This window comes from Coregonus clupeaformis, chromosome 8 (genome assembly GCF_020615455.1).
Source record: "Coregonus clupeaformis isolate EN_2021a chromosome 8, ASM2061545v1, whole genome shotgun sequence".
Classification (NCBI taxonomy): domain Eukaryota; kingdom Metazoa; phylum Chordata; class Actinopteri; order Salmoniformes; family Salmonidae; genus Coregonus; species Coregonus clupeaformis.
The window spans coordinates 45,976,006-45,994,251 of NC_059199.1; the positions used below are offsets into that span (position 1 = coordinate 45,976,006).

The 18,246-nt window shown below is 41.4% G+C and overlaps 1 protein-coding gene across 1 annotated transcript in view; it reads right to left on the reverse strand.

Moving 5' to 3' along the window:
* Window positions 1–17,978, reverse strand: part of zgc:63863 (uncharacterized protein LOC393372 homolog) — a 42,554-nt gene extending 24,576 nt beyond the window's left edge. The window contains exons 1-5 of the mRNA XM_041883543.2: window positions 17,748–17,978; window positions 9,399–9,584; window positions 8,613–8,693; window positions 7,854–8,040; window positions 7,396–7,497 (exon numbers count right to left, since the gene is read on the reverse strand). Coding sequence (XP_041739477.1) covers window positions 7,396–7,497; window positions 7,854–8,040; window positions 8,613–8,693; window positions 9,399–9,584; window positions 17,748–17,823 — 632 coding nt within the window. The 5' untranslated portion in view covers window positions 17,824–17,978. The remainder of the gene's footprint in view (window positions 1–7,395; window positions 7,498–7,853; window positions 8,041–8,612; window positions 8,694–9,398; window positions 9,585–17,747) is intronic.
* Window positions 17,979–18,246: the final 268 nt, after the last annotated feature.

Sequence of the window (18,246 nt, forward strand, 5' to 3'; positions counted from 1 at the left end):
CTCTTAACTCAGTCTTCTCAATTAAATCTCACCGCAAACATTCTTGTCAGACCATCAATTATACAAATGCATCAGGAGCCCAAAATATATCTATGATAAATAAGAAATCCACAGTCTTCCATCCTTTCTCCATCTCCCTCAGATCTGTAGTCTCATACTACACACTAGTCCAGCTGGCTCAGGGGTACAGTAGCCTAGCTAAGGCAAGGCAGGTGGAGAGAGATAGAAGCAATCGATCGGATGGATTTTTACTCCATATCTCTTAGTTTGACTCAATCCTGGCTGCAACAACCTACTTTTCCAAGAAGAACATGCACACCCTTACTGCCCCCTTCAGGAGAGAAGAGTGGGAAGCAGGGGACTATATTAATAAAGTGTCTCAGAGTAAGTGCTGATCTAGGATCAGTTTTGTCTTTTGGATCATCATGAACAAGATTACATGGACAGGGGGGACCTGATCCCAGATCAGCACTCCTACTTTGAGAGCCTTCATGAATATGGACACCGATCATTAGTCACAACTGCAAATATACAGTGAGCTACAAAAGTATTGGGAGAGTGACAAATGTTTTGCTGTTTTGGCTCTGTACTCTTTGGATTTGAAATGATACAATGACTATGAGGTTAAAGTGCAGACTGTCAGCTTTAATTTGAGGGTATTTTCAACACCTCTTCATTAATGTGGATGCTACCATGATTACGGATAGTCCTGAATGAATCACGAATAATGATGAGTGAGAAAGTTACAGAGGCATAAATATCATAACCCACAACAAATGCTAACTTCCCCTTTAATTGTAATGGTGAGAGGTTAGCATGTATTGGGGGTATGATATTTGTGCGTCTAACTTTCTCACTCATCATTATTCACAATTCATTTAGGACGATCCGTAATCACGGAAGCATCCACATGAATGTAGAACTGTTTTGAAACATATTATATTCTTATTTACAATAAAAGTGACTCCAAAATGACAAAATACATTATTTACCATACATTTCTATTGGGCACAAAATAATCTGAAACAACCAAAACAAACAGCAAATGCATCCAACAAGTTTATAGTCACAAGCTTGATGTAATCATTGTGTGCTAGGAATATGGGACCAAATGCTAAACTTTTGATTCACATAAAGTGCATTCGGAAAGTATTCAGACCCCTTCACTTTTTCCACATTGTTACGTTACAGCCTTATTCTAAAATGAATACAAGTATTTTTTTCCCCTCATCAATCTACACACAATACCCCATAATGACAAAGCGAAAACAGGATTTCACCAATTTTAGCTAATTTATTAAAAACAGAAATACCTTATTTACATAAGTATTCAGATCCTTTGCTATGAGACTTGGAATTTAGCTCATGTGCATCCTGTTTCCATTGATCATCCTTGAGATGTTTCTACAACTTGATTGGAGTCCACCTGTGGTAAATTAATTTGATTGGACATGATTTGGAAAGGCACACACCTGTCTATATAAGGTTTCACAGTTGACAGTGCATGTCAGAGCAAAAACCAAGCCATGAGGTCGAAGGAATTGTCCGTAGAGCTCCGAGACAGGATTGTGTCGAGGCACAGATCTGGGAAAGGGTACCAAAAAATGTCTGCAGCATTGAATGTCCCCAAGAACACAGTGGCCTCCATCATTCATAAATGGAAGAAGTTTGGAACCACCAAGACTCTTCCTAAAGCTGGCCGACAGGCCAAACTGAGCAATCGGGGGAGAAAGGCCTTGGTCCTTTTTGCAAAGAAAATGTAAAACCTGTTTTTGCTTTGTCATTATGGGGTATTGTGTGTAGATTGATGAGGGGGAAAAAAACTATTTCGTACATTTTAGAATAGGGCAGTATCGTAACAAAATGTGGAAAAAGTCAAGGGGTCTGAATACTTTCCGAATCACTGTACATTAGTACTCACATCCCTGAGTCAATACATGTTAAAATCACCTTTGGCAGCGATTACATCCATGAATCTTTCTGTGTAAGTCTCTAAAAGCTTCCCACACCTGGATTGTACAATATTTGCACATTTTCTTTTTAAATTCTTCAAGCTCTGTCAAGTTCGTTGTTTATCATTGCTAGACAGCCATTTTCAAGTCTTGCCATAGATTTTCAAGTCGATTGAAATCAAGACTGTAACTCAGGAACATTCAATGTCGTCTTGGTAAGCAACTCCAGTGTATATCTGGCCTTGTGTTTTAGGTTATTGTCCTGCTGAAAGGTGAATTTGTCTCCCAGTGTCAGTTGGAAAGCAGTCTGAACCAGGTTTTCCTCTAGGATTTTGCCTGTGCTTAGCGCTATTCTGTTTATTTCTATTCTAAAAAACTCCCTAGTCCTGACCAATGACAAGCATACCCATAACATGATGCAGCCACCATCATGCTTGAAAATATGAAGAGTGGTATTCAGTGATGTGCTGTATTGTATTTGCCCCAAACATAACACTTTGTATTCAGGACAAAAAGTTAAAAAGAACAAAACAAAAGTTAATTTAATTGCCACATTTTTTGCAGTTTTACTTTAGTGCCTTGTTGCAAACAGGATGCATGTTTTGGAATATTTTTATTCTGTACAGGCTTCCTTCTTTTCACTCTGTCAATTAGGTTAGTATTGTGGAGTAACTACAATGTTGTTGATCCATACATTCTCCTTCCTCTCCAGCAACTGAGCTAGAAAGGACGCCTGTATCTTTGGAGTGACTAGTTGTATTGATACACCATCCAAAGTTTAATATTTAAGGAATATTCAATGTCTGCTTTTTATATTTGTAGCCATCTACCAATAGGTACCCTCCCTGGTCTTTGTGGTTGAATCTGTGTTTGAAATTCACTGCTCGACTGATAATTGTATGTGTGGGGTACAGAGATGAGGTAGTCATTCAAAAATCATGTTAAACACTATTATTTCACACAGAGTGAGTCCATGCAACTTATAATGTGACTTGTTAAGCACATGTTTACTTCTGAACTTATTTAGGTTTGCCATAACAAATGGGTTGAATACTTATTGACTCAAGACATTTCAGCTTTTTATTTTTAATTCATTTGTAAAAATGTGACATTGTGGGGTATTGTGTGTAGATCAGTGACACAGAACCTCTATTTAATCCATTTTAAATGCAGGCTGTAGCACAACAAAATGTGGAGAAAAAAAAAAGTATTTACATTTTAAGTCATTTAGCAGACGCTCTTATCCAGAGCGATTTAGAGTTAGTGAATACATATACAGTGGGGAAAAAAAGTATTTAGTCAGCCACCAATTGTGCAAGTTCTCCCACTTAAAAAGATGAGAGATGCCTGTAATTTTCATCATAGGTACACGTCAACTATGACAGACAAATTGAGAAAAAAAAATCCAGAAAATCACATTGTAGGATTTTTAATGAATTTATTTGCAAATTATGGTGGAAAATAAGTATTTGGTCACCTACAAACAAGCAAGATTTCTGGCTCTCACGGACCTGTAACTTCTTCTTTAAGAGGCTCCTCTCTCCTCCCTCGTTTCCTGTATTAATGGCACCTGTTTGAACTTGTTATCAGTATAAAATACACCTGTCCACAACCTCAAACAGTCACACTCCAAACTCCACTATGGCCAAGACCAAAGAGCTGTCAAAGGACACCAGAAACAAAATTGTAGACCTGCACCAGGCTGGGAAGACTGAATCTGCAATAGGTAAGCAGCTTGGTTTGAATAAATCAACTGTGGGAGCAATTATTAGGAAATGGAAGACATACAACACCACTGATAATCTCCCCTCGATCTGGGGCTCCACGCAAGATCTCACCCCGTGGGAGTCAAAATGATCACAAGAACGGTGAGCAAAAATCCCAGAACCACACGGGGGACCTAGTGAATGACCTGCAGAGAGCTGGGACCAAAGTAACAAAGCCTACCATCAGTAAACACTACGCCGCCAGGGACTCAAATCCTGCTGTGTCCCCCTGCTTAAGCCAGTACATGTCCAGGCCCGTCTGAAGTTTGCTAGAGTGCATTTGGATGATCCAGAAGAGGATTGGGAGAATGTCATATGGTCAGATGAAACCAAAATATAACTTTTTGGTAAAACTCAACTCGTCGTGTTTAGAGGACAAAGAATGCTGAGTTGCATCCAAAGAACACCATACCTACTGTGAAGCATGGGGGTGGAAACATCATGCTTTGGGGCTGTTTTTCTGCAAAGGGACCAGGACGACTGATCCGTGTAAAGGAAAGAATGAATGGGGCCATGTATCGTGAGATTTTGAGTGAAAACCTCCTTCCATCAGCAAGGGCATTGAAGATGAAACATGGCTGGGTCTTTCAGCATGACAATGATCCCAAACACACCGCCCGGGCAACGAAGGAGTGGCTTCGTAAGAAGCATTTCAAGGTCCTGGAGTGGCCTAGCCAGTCTCCAGATCTCAACCCCATAGAAAATCTTTGGAGGGAGTTGAAAATCCGTGTTGCCAGCGACAGCCCCAAAACATCACTGCTCTAGAGGAGATCTGCATGGAGGAATGGGCCAAAATACCAGCAACAGTGTGTGAAAACCTTGTGAAGACTTACAGAAAACGTTTGACCTGTGTCATTGCCAACAAAGGGTATATAACAAAGTATTGAGAAACTTTTGTTATTGACCAAATACTTATTTTCCACCATCATATGCCAATAAATGCATTAAAAATCCTACAATGTGATTTTCTGGATTTTTTTTCTCATTTTGTCTGTCATAGTTGACGTGTACCTATGATGAAAATTACAGGCCTCTCTCATCTTTTTAAGTGGGAGAACTTGCACAGTGGTGGCTGACTAAATACTTTTTTCCCCACTGTATATTTTTTTTATACTGGCCCCCGTGGGAAACGAACCCATAACCCTGGCGTTGCAAACGCCATGCTCTATCAACTGAGCTACATCCCTGCCGGCCATTCCCTCCCCTACCCTGGACGACGCTGGGCCAATTGTGCGCCGCCCATGAGTCTCCCGGTCACGGCCGGCTGCGACAGAGCCTGGATTCGAACCAGGATCTCTAGTGGCACAGTTAGCACTGCGATGCAGTGCCTTAGACCACTGTGCCACTCAGGAGTATTTGATCCCCTGCTGATTTTGTACGTTTGCCCACTGACAAAGAAATTATCAGTCTATAATTTTAATGGTAGGTTTATTTGAACAGTGAGAGACAGAATAACAACAACAAAAATCCAGAAAAACGCATGTCATAAATGTTATAAATTGATTTGCATTTTAATGAGGGAAATAAGTATTTGACCCCCTCTCAATTAGAAAGATTTCTGGCTACCAGGTGTATTTTATACAGGTAACGAGCTGAGATTAGGAGCACACTCTTAAAGGGAGTGCTCCTAATCTCAGCTTGTTACCTGTATGAAAGACACCTGTCCACAGAAGCAATCAATCAATCAGATTCCAAACTCTCCACCATTGCCAAGACCAAAGAGCTCTCCAAGGATGTCAGGAACAAGATTGTAGACCTACACAAGGCTGGAATGGGCTACAAGACCATCGCCAAGCAGCTTGGTGAGAAGGTGACAACAGTTGGTGCGATTATTCGCAAATGGAAGAAACACAAAATAACTGTCTATCTCCCTCGGCCTGGGGCTCCATGCAAGATCTCACCTCGTGGAGTTGCAATGATCATGAGAACGGTGAGGAATCAGCCCAGAACTACACGGGAGGATCTTGTCAATGATCTCAAGGCAGCTGGGACCATAGTCACCAAGAAAACAATTGGTAACACACTACGCCGTGAAAGCCTGAAATCCTGCAGCGCCCGCAAGGTCCCCCTGCTCAAGAAAGCACATATACAGGCCCGTCTGAAGTTTGCCAATGAACATCTGAATGATTCAGAGGAGAACTGGGTGAAAGTGTTGTGGTCAGATGAGACCAAAATGGAGCTCTTTGGCATCAACTCAACTCGCCATGTTTGGAGGAGGAGGAATGCTGCCTATGACCCCAAGAACACCATCCCCACCGTCAAACATGGAGGTGGAAACATTATGCTTTGGGGGTGTTTTTCTGCTAAGGGGACAGGACAACTTTACCGCATCAAAGGGAGGATGGACGGGGCCATGTACCGTAAAATATTGGGTGAGAACCTCCTTCCCTCAGCCAGGGCATTGAAAATGGGTCGTGGATGGGTATTCCAGCATGACAATGACCCAAAACACACGGCCAAGGCAACAAAGGAGTGGCTCAAGAAGAAGCACATTAAGGTCCTGGAGTGGCCTAGCCAGTCTCCAGACCTTAATCCCGTAGAAAATCTGTGGAGGGAGCTGAAGGTTCGAGTTGCCAAACGTCAGCCTCAAAACCTTAATGACTTGGAGAAGATCTGCAAAGAGGAGTGGGACAAAATCCCCCCTGAGATGTGTGCAAACCTGGTGGCCAACTACAAGAAACGTCTGGTTTTGCTGGTTTTGCCAGCAAGTACTAAGTCATGTTTGCAGAGGGGTCAAATACTTATTTCCCTCATTAAAATGCAAATCAATTTATAACATTTTTGACATGCGTTTTTCTGGATTTTTTTATTGTTATTCTGTCTCTCACTGTTCAAATAAACCTACCATTAAAATTATAGACTGATCATGTCTTTGTCAGTGGGCAAACGTACAAAATCAGCAGGGGATCAAATACTTTTTTCCCTCACTGTAAGTGAATTTGTCCCAATACATTTGGTTCCCTAAAATTGGGGTACTATGTACAAAAAGTACTGTAATTTCTAAACGGTTCACTCGATATGGATGAAAATACCCTCCAATTAAAGCTGACAGTCTGCACTTTAACTTTATATCATTGTATCATTTCAAATCCAAAGTGCTGGAGTACAGAGCCAAAACAACCAAAAATGTGTCACTGTCCCAATACTTTTGGAGCTCACTGTAGAAACTGAAAAAGTTTTTTTCTTTAACACATAATAAAACTAAATAGATTACACTGGTATCAACTGAAAACATTGACAACTCTTGCTCTGAATCAGAGTTTGAAGTTGGGGAAAACTGGTAGAATTACTTCAAAGTGAACATGTATTCATTGCAGCTTGTTATCTGCCATTAAAACCTGTTATTTGATATTTTCTCAAATAATCTGCGAAACTGTCTCTCCAATTTCCCTAAAGGACACAAGTAAACACAGATTTGAAGTTGAAGTCACACGAACTGTGATCTGTATCTCTCTTACTGCAACAAATCCACATAGGACGGCAGGTAGCCTAGCGGTTAAGAGCGTTTGGCCAGTAACCGAAATGTCGCTGGTTCGAATCCCAAAGCCAACTAGGTGAAAAATATGCAGATGTACCCTTGAGCAATGCATTTAACCCTAATTGCTCCTGTAAGTCACTCTGGATAAGATCGTCTCCTAAAATGTAAATGTATTTATAAAAAAAGAACAAAGAATTACCTGAGCATAAAATCATGTAGTTCTGGATCAACTTGCTCCAGTATTGGCATCAGGTAGTTCAATATGTGCTTGGTGCTGTCCATGGTAGGATCCATGAAATCCCTGCAGGGGAAGGAGGATAATGTGACCATGATAGACAGAGAGGGGAAGCCATCTTTGGTGGTCAGAATAGGGTAATAATCGTATAATAAGGGGTATGTATAATAACAGACCTGGGTTCAAATAATATTTGAAATCTTTAAAATACTTAAGCGGTGTTTGATTGAGCTTGCCTGGCACAATGGAATATGTCCCAAAATTACCAAGCCCGCCCATTTGGCACTACAGGCACGCTCAAGCAGACGCTCAAAGTATTTTTGGAATCTTTCAAACACTATTTGAACCCCGGTCTGGAGGTCTGTGCCCTTATGTATTCATAAAGAGTCTCATAGTAAGTGTTCTGATTTCCTCATATCTACCTGAGGTGGTGGTTAGAGAGGGTCTCCACAATGGCGATGGCCATGCGCTCCCCTACCACCAGTAGGAAGGTGACCACGATGTCATGGTAACCCTGGTAGTAGTGCAACGCAGGGTTCTTCTGTAGGACAACCAGGATGCTATCAATCAGCTGTTCCTGTAATACCTTCCTCTCGTCCACACGCATGCCTGGGGAGAGGGGGAGAGCAAAGCTGTGTCTGAAGGTAGAGGTAGCCACAAACTATCGCTCTGATGCAATACATTTATTAACAACCAACGTGTCGAAAGCAAGCTGCAATCACTAGGGTTTCAGATACTTGTGTCTAGATGTCTCAATACTTGCCAATAGCTTGCTTTCATCATCTACTTTACTTCAAGAGCACTGTCTAGACACTGATATACACTGCCCGTCTCTGGTCGATAGAAGGATTGAAGTCTGTTTCCACCATATTAGTATTCTTTAATCAGTGGTCATCATAAAGGGAAGGAGATAAGATAATGATATAAGGAAGCCACTGAAACCCACTATTGAGATGCCCCATGATGGTTAAGGCCCTGAGTTAACTGACAGAGGGAGGACAGACAGTGACCTATCAGCTGAACCCTGATCAGATCAATGCCACTGTGAGTGAGTTAACTCTAATCTATCAATGACACAGTGAGTTAACTCTATTCTATATTAGGTCTAATATACAATATAATAATCTTAATAAAATAATAATATAATAATTGATCAATGGCACAATGAGTGAGTTAGTTACCTCTTGGGAAACGTTTCATGGACCTCCTGACGTCAAGCAGCACCTGGTTGAAGTCCTTGTGGTTCTCTCTGACATCCTTAGCTAGAATTTACATTTACATTTTAGTCATTTAGCAGACGCTCTTATCCAGAGCGACTTACAGTTAGTGAATACATATTTTTTTATACTGGCCCCCCGTGGGAATCGAACCCACAACCCTGGCGTTGCAAACGCCATGCTCTATCAACTGAGCTACATCCCTGTCGGCCATTCCCTCCCCTACCCTGGACGACGCTGGGCCAATTGTGCGCCACCCATGAGTCTCCCGGTCGCGGCCGGCTGCGACAGAGCCTGGATTCGAACCAGAATCTCTAGTGGCACAGTTAGCACTGCGATGCAGTGTCTTAGACCACTGCGCCACTCAGGAGAATCAAAACAACAGCTCAGTGTCCCCCCCTCCCCAACCATTGTTTTCAGTTGAACATATGCATCAGTGCTACTGCCAAAGGCCCTTAATGTTGCTTGTGGGGCGTTTACATTCCGTTGTTGCACAGTGTTGAGGACTACGGAATGAGTCAATGTTGACAAAAGTCACCTGAATTTAATGAACTTACAGTAGGCTACATTCAGTCAACATACATCAACAGACTATAGATAGCTAGAGGCCTTCTGACACAGTGTAATGATCATAGTAGTCTACAGCCATGTCTTATGTTAAACGCCATAGTAGTCTAAAGCCATGTCTCAGGGCAATGGCCAATCGCAACAATGGACACACAGATCCTCACATTGAAACCTCTTACTCACTAGGTTTAGCAGGCAACTTGTACACGTTGACGCTGAGCAGCTTGGGCCAGACTTTCCTCCTTATCTCATCTGTTAGAAGGCCTCCCTCGCTGACGGCCGCCCTCCGCAGGGTCTCAATGTCCACCGGGTCACTGTTCAGGGCCTGGTGGATCTCCACCAGCTTCAGCTTCTTCCACGACTCGTGCTCTGCTTGACAACAGAAAATATGAATTGAGTGCTTGACTGTGGACAGGGTTTGCTTGGATGATAAGATAACACCAGAGTACCACTGCAAGCAAGGGCTTGTCTATGCTGGTACTGTAGGTTGATATCACTTTTTGTTAGTCAATTCCTTCCACAAAATGCTATTCAATGCCAATCGTGCAAGTTAAAAGTGTGTACTTTTCACACATTCTACTGTTACTAATGTACAATGTGGCACATATACAGTTGAAGTCGGAAGTTTACATACACCGTAGGCAACTACATTTAAACTCAGTTTTCACAATTCCTGACATTTAATCCTAGTAAAAATTGTCTTAGGTCAGTTAGGATCACCACTTTATTTTAAGAATGTGAAATGTCAGAATAATAGTAGAGAGAATGATTTATTTCAGCTTTTACTTCTTTCATCAAATTCCCAATGGGTCAGAAGTTTACATACACTCAATTAGTATTTGGTAGCATTGCCTTTAAATTGTTTAACTTGGGTCAAACGTTTCGGGTAGCCTTCCACAATAAGTTGGGTGAATTTTGGCACATTCCTCCTGACAGAGCTGGTGTAACTGAGTCAGGTTTGTAGGCCTCCTTGCTCGCACACGCTTTTTCAGTTCTGCCCACACATCTTCTATAGGGTTGAGGTCAGGGCTTTGTGATGGCCACTCCAATACCTTGACTTTGTTGTCCTTAAGCCATTTTGCCACAACTTTGGAAGTATGCTTGGGGTCCTTGTCCATTTGGAAGACACATTTGCGACCAAGCTTTTACTTCCTGACTGATGTCTTGAAATGTTGCTTCAATATATCCACATAATTTTCCTTCCTCATGATGCCATCTATTTTGTGAAGTGCACCAGTCCCTCCTGCAGCAAAGCACCCCCACAACATGATGCTGCCACCTCCGTGCTTCACGGTTGGGAATGGTGTTCTTTGGCTTGCAAGCCGCCCCCTTTTACCTCCAAACATAGCAATGGTCATTATGGCCAAACAGTTCTATTTTTGTTTCATCAGACCAGAGGAAATTTCTCAAAAAAGTACGATCTTTGTCCCCATGTGCAGTAGCAAACCGTAGTCTGGATTTTTTAATGCCGGTTATGGAGGAGTGGCTTCTTCCTTGCTGAGCGGCCTTTCAGGTTATGTCGATATGGGACTTGTTTTACTGTGGATATAGATACTTTTCTACCTGTTTCCTCCAGCAACTTCACAAGGTCCTTTGCTGTTGTTCTGAGATTGATTTGCACTTTTCGCTCCAAAGTACATTAATCTCTAGGAGACAGAACGCGTCTCCTTCCTGAGTGGTATGACGGCTGCATGGTCCCATGGTGTTTATACTTGCATACTATTATTTGTACAGGTGAACGTGTTACCTTCAGTCGTTTGGAAATTGCTCCCAAGGATGAACCAGACTTGTGGAGGTCTACCATTTTTTTTCTGAGGTCTTGGCTGATTTCTTTTGATTTTCCCATGATGTCAAGCAAAGAGGCATTGAGTTTGAAGGTAGGCCTTGAAATACATCCACAGGTACACCTCCAATTGACTCAAATGATGTCAATTAGCCTATCAGAAGCTTCTAAAGCTTCATTTTCTGGAATTTTCCAAGCTGTTTAAAGGCACAGTCAACTTAGTGTATGTAAACTTCTGACCCACTGGAATTGTGATACAGTGAATTATAAGTGAAATAATCTGTCTGTAAACAATTGTTGGAAAAATTACTTGTGTCATGCACAAAGTAGATGTCCTAACCGACTTGCCAAAACTATAGTTTGTTAACAAGAAATTTGTGGAGTGGTTGAAAAACGAGTTTTAATGACTCCAACCTAAGTGTATGTAAACTTCCGACTTCAACTGTAGCTAGTAAATAATAGTATCCCACCTGGGTCATTCCTACAATGCGGTGCCTTTCGGACCACATCACTTTTGTGAAAAAAAGTATATATTTTTCTTTTGTTTTGTATTCTATCAGAAAAAGGACATGTTTGACTTTCAGAAAAACATATTGGTCAAGCTCAGGCACTTAAATCCTAATAAATATGGGATATTTCCACCCTGTTAGGGACATACACATAACTATTTGAAAGTGTTAACAATGCATGTATATATTTAGATTTTCTAAAGACATCAAATGTCCCTTACTCTATTACGTTAATTGATTTACTTAAACTAATTATAAATCAAAGATTATTAAGCGAAACGTGTGTTATTTTCGGAACCAGCTCTTCATTTGCACCACACCCTAATAAGAGTGAATAACAACATCATTTGGTCAACATTTTTGTATTTGACCCCTTCTATTTATACAAGTTACCACAAAGGTATACATAACATTTGATGGTATTTTTCAATTATGATTTTTTTAAACACTGACCTAACAGGGTGGAATGAAGCATAACAGGGTGGAAAGCAATAACAGGGTGGAACTAACACCAATAATGAACAAAATATTTAAACAATTAAAGATATTTTATGAACTTTGAAATCTGTGAAATGGTTAAAAAAAACATTACATTTATAATTAGAACCACTTTCTATTTATTTAATTTTCAATTTACTTTGTCTTTTTAAAAACATTGTCAACCTAAAAGTTTGTAAAACAACATAAAAACAGATTATTAAAACACGAGTATTCCATTAGAACAACATAGCTGGATGTAAAACAATTGGATTGTATTTGAAAATCACAGTTTGTTCAGGCATTTTATGATAAACAGCCCTACACATTTTGCTCCTAACAATTCTGGGCTCATGGTTCAAGCTTAATAAAAATGGTTATTCAAAAAGTTTAACAGCATTTATAAAATATCTCATACATATAAGGATACATGAACCTTTAAAAAGTGCCCCTTCTTCCCTCTCACCTCCTCACCTCTCCTCCACTTCACTCCCTTCCAAAACCCTTCCCACTCCACCCCTCTCGCCTTTTCTCCACTCCGCTCCATCCCCCCCTCCACATACTGCAAGTCCCTTTGCTCCAGTTGTAGCTCAATGGTTTCCAAAGTGGTATTTTATGTACCTCCAAGCTCTGGGATCAGGCATATTACCTGGTGGTCAGTGTACCAGCTGATGTCGTCGCGTGGGCTTGGCCAGAATAATTAGTTTATTCTATTACGGTGCATACACTTGACCTGGATGTTATCCTCCTCCACATCTGTTATGATTCCTGGGTATGGCTCATTGTCGTAGGACACCACACACCACTGACCAATATGGTGAGAGTGAATGGGCTCTGGTGGCCACGGGGTTTCAATGGTGCACACTGATCTTGGAGCCTCAGCAGCTTCTAGAGATGCTTCTGTTAACTCAAAGCAGGGACAGGCCATGACCCCCTCATCTCTTTGGCAGAGACAGGTTATGTCTCTGTACTTGATGTGACCTGGCAACACACTTTTCACTTGATGCATCTTCATTGTGCCTTTCACTGCAGTTTCTGGACGATAAAAGCCCACAGCTGTAAAGGCTGTTAGACATGAGACATTGGCACGTCTCACGGTCAGCTTCCGTTGGTGCCACAACCCAAAATGGCCTAAAGGTGCAGAAGAAAGAGTAGGAGATCGAGTCTTGACTTTCTGACAGGAACTTATTGTGTAGAGTCTTCATTGTCTGTCAGCTACCTTTTTATGCATCTTCTGTTTGTTTCGCGTGACAGTTTGTTTCCTCCCTGTAGTCATGTGGCTCACATCATCCCTACTTGGATTCAGCAGTTGCCCAGTTTTTCTTCTTCCACACAAAGGTACAAATATATCCATCCAATCCAGCACTCTTCTTTGAAAAACCTAGAGTAGTCTGGATGAGCCTTTGCAGTCGGTACTTCTTCACTATGTTCCCAATAGTTACTCTTGCACTCATCTGCCTCTCCTTGTCTTTTCTGGTGTTGCGATATTTATTTATTATGTCTTCAACCAATGATGAGTACAACAGAAGGGTTCTTCTAATGGTTGGATGGACAGGATGATGTCTCAGCATGGCATTCACTTTTGAGCGAGGAGATTTGGAGTTTTCCTTAATGTGTTGGAATCTCTTGTATTTTTCCTTTTCTCTTTTTCCAAGGTGGCTTGAAGTTTCTTGATCTCTTTCATGAGCGTTTTCTTTGTATTGTTGGTCTTTCTTTGACCTTGATGTCTTTGCCTAAAACACAGTAAGGACTATTGGTATTGTAATCAGTAAACTAATCAATAAATCAATCGACCAATCAATTAATCAATATGTTATTCAATGAATGAATCAATAAACCTATCAATTAAAAAAGAGTATGTTTAGTAATATACAATAGAGCACAAATATTGTGAACTGTTGTGAACACAACTCAAATAGATCCTGACTAATAAATCATTAAAGTGCCCAGCTTCAAGCTTGCTCTAACCTTGAGGGCCCTGGCATTGGGTCATGTTCAGGAAGTGGGGGAGGTGTGGGGGGAGGGGTAAAATATGCCCTGGCTGTTGCTCTGGAGTTTTCTTCTCTCTTCGTCTCTCTCAATTTTTTCCTTAGAACACGCTTCTCTCTCTCACTGACATCTGCTATCCTATTTTTCCCTGTCTCGCTGTCTCGCTGACATCTCGGTCTCAAGGTACTTTTGTCTTCTCTCTGGGTCTGCATCATGGCGTGCTCGGTAACGCCGCTGCATTTCAGGAGCACTGAGTGATGGTGCCATTCCCTAACAAATGCATGTAACTGTTTTAATATCAGAGAGAGAGCGAGAGCGAGAGAGATAGAGATAGAGATCACACACACGAGGCTGCCGAGGAGAGGGTGGCTCACAATAATGGCTGGGATAGAGTTAATGGAACGGTATACACCACATGGAAAACATGTTTGAGGTGTTCGATGCCATTCCCAATTCCTTTTCCGCCATTACTATGAGCCCGTCCTCCCCAATTAAGGTGCCACCAGCCGCCTGTGATACACAGATATATGGTTGCTAAATACATTACAATTACTAATTATAATTGTATATACATTGCAATACAATAACATATATCACATACAGTGGGGAGAACAAGTATTTGATACACTGCCGATTTTGCAGGTTTTCCTACTTACAAAGCATGTAGAGGTCTGTAATTTTTATCATAGGTACACTTCAACTGTGAGAGATGGAATCTAAAACAAAAATCCAGAAAATCACATTGTATGATTTTTAAGTAATTAATTTGCATTTTATTGCATGACATAAGTATTTGATCACCTACCAACCAGTAAGAATTCCAGCTCTCACAGACCTGTTAGTTTTTCTTTAAGAAGCCCTCCTGTTCTCCACCCATTACCTGTATTAACTGCACCTGTTTGAACTCGTTACCTGTATAAAAGACACCTGTCCACACACTCAATCAAACAGACTCCAACCTCTCCACAATGGCCAAGACCAGAGAGCTGTGTAAGGACATCAGGGATACAATTGTAGACCTGCACAAGGCTGGGATGGGCTACAGGACAATAGGCAAGCAGCTTGGTGAGAAGGCAACAACTGTTGGCGCAATTATTAGAAAATGGAAGAAGTTCAAGATGACGCTCAATCACCCTCGGTCTGGGGCTCCATGCAAGATCTCACCTCGTGGGGCATCAATGATCATGAGGAAGGTGAGGGATCAGCCCAGAACTACACGGCAGGACCTGGTCAATGACCTGAAGAGAGCTGGGACCACAGTCTCAAAGAAAACCATTAGTAACACACTACGCCGTCATGGATTAAAATCCTGCAGCGCACGCAAGGTCCCCCTGCTCAAGCCAGCGCATGTCCAGGCCCGTCTGAAGTTTGCCAATGACCATCTGGATGATCCAGAGGAGGAATGGGAGAAGGTCATGTGGTCTGATGAGACAGAAATTGAGCTTTTTGGTCTAAACTCCACTCGCCGTGTTTGGAGGAAGAAGAAGGATGAGTACAACCCCAAGAACACCATCCCAACCGTGAAGCATGGAGGTGGAAACATCATTCTTTGGGGATGCTTTTCTGCAAAGGGGACAGGATGACTGCACCGTATTGAGGGGAGGATGGATGGGGCCATGTATCGCGAGATCTTGGCCAACAACCTCCTTCCGTCAGTAAGAGCATTGAAGATGGGTCGTGGCTGGGTCTTCCAGCATGACAACGACCCGAAACACAGCCAGGTCAACTAAGGAGTGGCTCCGTAAGAAGCATCTCAAGGTCCTGGAGTGGCCTAGCCAGTCTCCAGACCTGAACCCAATAGAAAATCTTTGGAGGGAGCTGAAAGTCCGTATTGCCCAGCGACAGCCCTGAAACCTGAAGGATCTGGAGAAGGTCTGTATGGGGGAGTGGGCCAAAATCCCTGCTGAAGTGTGTGTAAACCTGGTCAAGACCTACAGGAAACGTATGATCTCTGTAATTGCAAACAAAGGTTTCTGTACCAAATATTAAGTTCTGCTTTTCTGATGAAGAGGATTTTAACTTTTCTGTCAAACATATTTTGAAATTCTAAAATTGTATAACATGTTCATCTAATGTAGCCTAACAGGGTGAAAATGTAAGAGTGAGACATACTGACTAACATCATGAAACAATACAATATAGATAAAACCGGGTGTTGATACTTACTTAGCTTTGCACTGTTGTTTTCTCGCCAAAAAGAAGATTGACACTTCCTGAAAATGTTTCATCTGCTATTGTCCCAGGAAATCCACTTAACTTGTTTTGAGGAGGGATTTATAATTTAATGTTATCTGATTGGTGCAAAAGGATCGCCTATTCCCCCTCTGGAGACTGAAAAGATTTGGCATGGGTCCTCAGATCCTCAAAAAGTTATACAGCTGCACCATCGAGAGCATCCTGACTGGTTGCATCACTGCCTGGTATGGCAACTGCTCGGCCTCCGACCGCAAGGCACTACAGAGGGTAGTGCGTACGACCCAGTACATCACTGGGGCCAAGCTTCCTGCCATCCAGGACCTCTATACCAGGCGGTGTCAGAGGAAGGCCCTCAAAATTGTCAAAGACTCCAGCCACCCTAGTCATAGACTGTTCTCTCTGCTACCGCACGGCAAGCGGTACCGGAGTACCAAGTCTAGGTCCAAAAGGCTTCTTAACAGCTTCTACCACAAGCCATACGACTCTTGAACTGCTAATCAAATGGCTAACCGGACTATTTGCACTGCCCCCCTCACTTTAACTCTTCCTACATGTACATATTACCTCAATTACCTTGACTAACCTGTGCCCCCGCACATTGACTCTGTACGGTACCCCCTGTATATAGCCTCGGTACTGTTATTTTACTGCTGCTCTTTAATTATTTTTACTTATCTCTTTTTTACTTAACACTTATTTTTCTTAAAACTGCATTGTTGGTTAAGGGCTTGTAAGTAAGCATTTCACTGTAAGGTCTACACCTGTTGTATTCGGCGCATGTGACAAATAAAATTTGATTTTATTTTAATGTGATGTTATTGTGGGAAGGGGCTGTTTTTTAAAGGGGTATTACTACAAACTAACAGGGTGGAAAGTGAAATCAGGGACACACAGAAAATCTTAAATACAGTAACAAATACAGTAATCATGAAAAAAAATGTATTGATGACAGATTTTGAGTAGGACTATAAAATAATGAATAAATATTTGGAATATTTTATTATTGAATGGCTTATATTTCTTGTTATAGTCGATGAATAGCACCCGGGGACATGGCAAAATAAAATTCCCTTTGAGATCCATATCTTTGTGTTTTTATGGTTTAACTTTATATTTTAAGCCCTTTGGAATATTTCCTGGGGACAGAAAAGGCACCACATAACAGGAATGACCCACCTATATTTTGCAGTCTTGCTTTGCTTCAACTGCACGGGCAACTTTACTGACTGACAGTATCACCTTTTACTTGTTTTGATGAAGAATACGTGATGATGATTCTAAAATGTACATTTGTATATTGCCATTGAAGAATGGCAGCCTATTCTTATGGGGATTATTAATATGGGCTCTGCTATGGGTCAATCGATGGTCACGTTGCTTTGCTGTTCCACGTAGCATGTCTGGCAGCTGACCAGCTGATATGCATTCACAGAGGATTCACACAGAGATCTGTTAAATACTAGTAAAATTATTCGTCTATTCAACTGTCAACTATCTAAAAAACGATTCCCAACATGCAATGTATGAGTACATTATCTGCTATTTGTTAACAATTGAATACTGATTGAGTTAATTTACCTCCATGTCTCTGAGTATTTCCATTCCCATTCTCCCGGCTTCCTGTACTTTGCTGGTGTTTCTTCCCTTTTTTCATAGCCTGTTAAAATTAATAAAGCATCAACAATACATACGTTGTGATACCGTCAATTGCAGAAGTAAATACAGGTTTATAATCGTATCTCTAACTACAGAAAATAACAATTACAACAAATTCTCAGTTCGAGTTGTGATCTGTCATACAGCTGTTCATTTATCATCCGCTATTGTCCCAGGAAATCCACATAACTTGTTTTGAGGAGGGATTTATAATTTATTGTTATCTGATTGGTGCAAAAGGATCGCAATCTAAGAATCTATGCATCTCATTGGCTCATTCACTGTCAATTGTAAATCCATGAAGGTGGGCTCAGTGCAATAGAGCTTTTAACGTTTCACAGCTCTTATCTTCTGGCATGCAAATTCGTGGACATGTGTGCACTTTGAGGAAAACAGACGTTCATGAACAATATTCCCCATA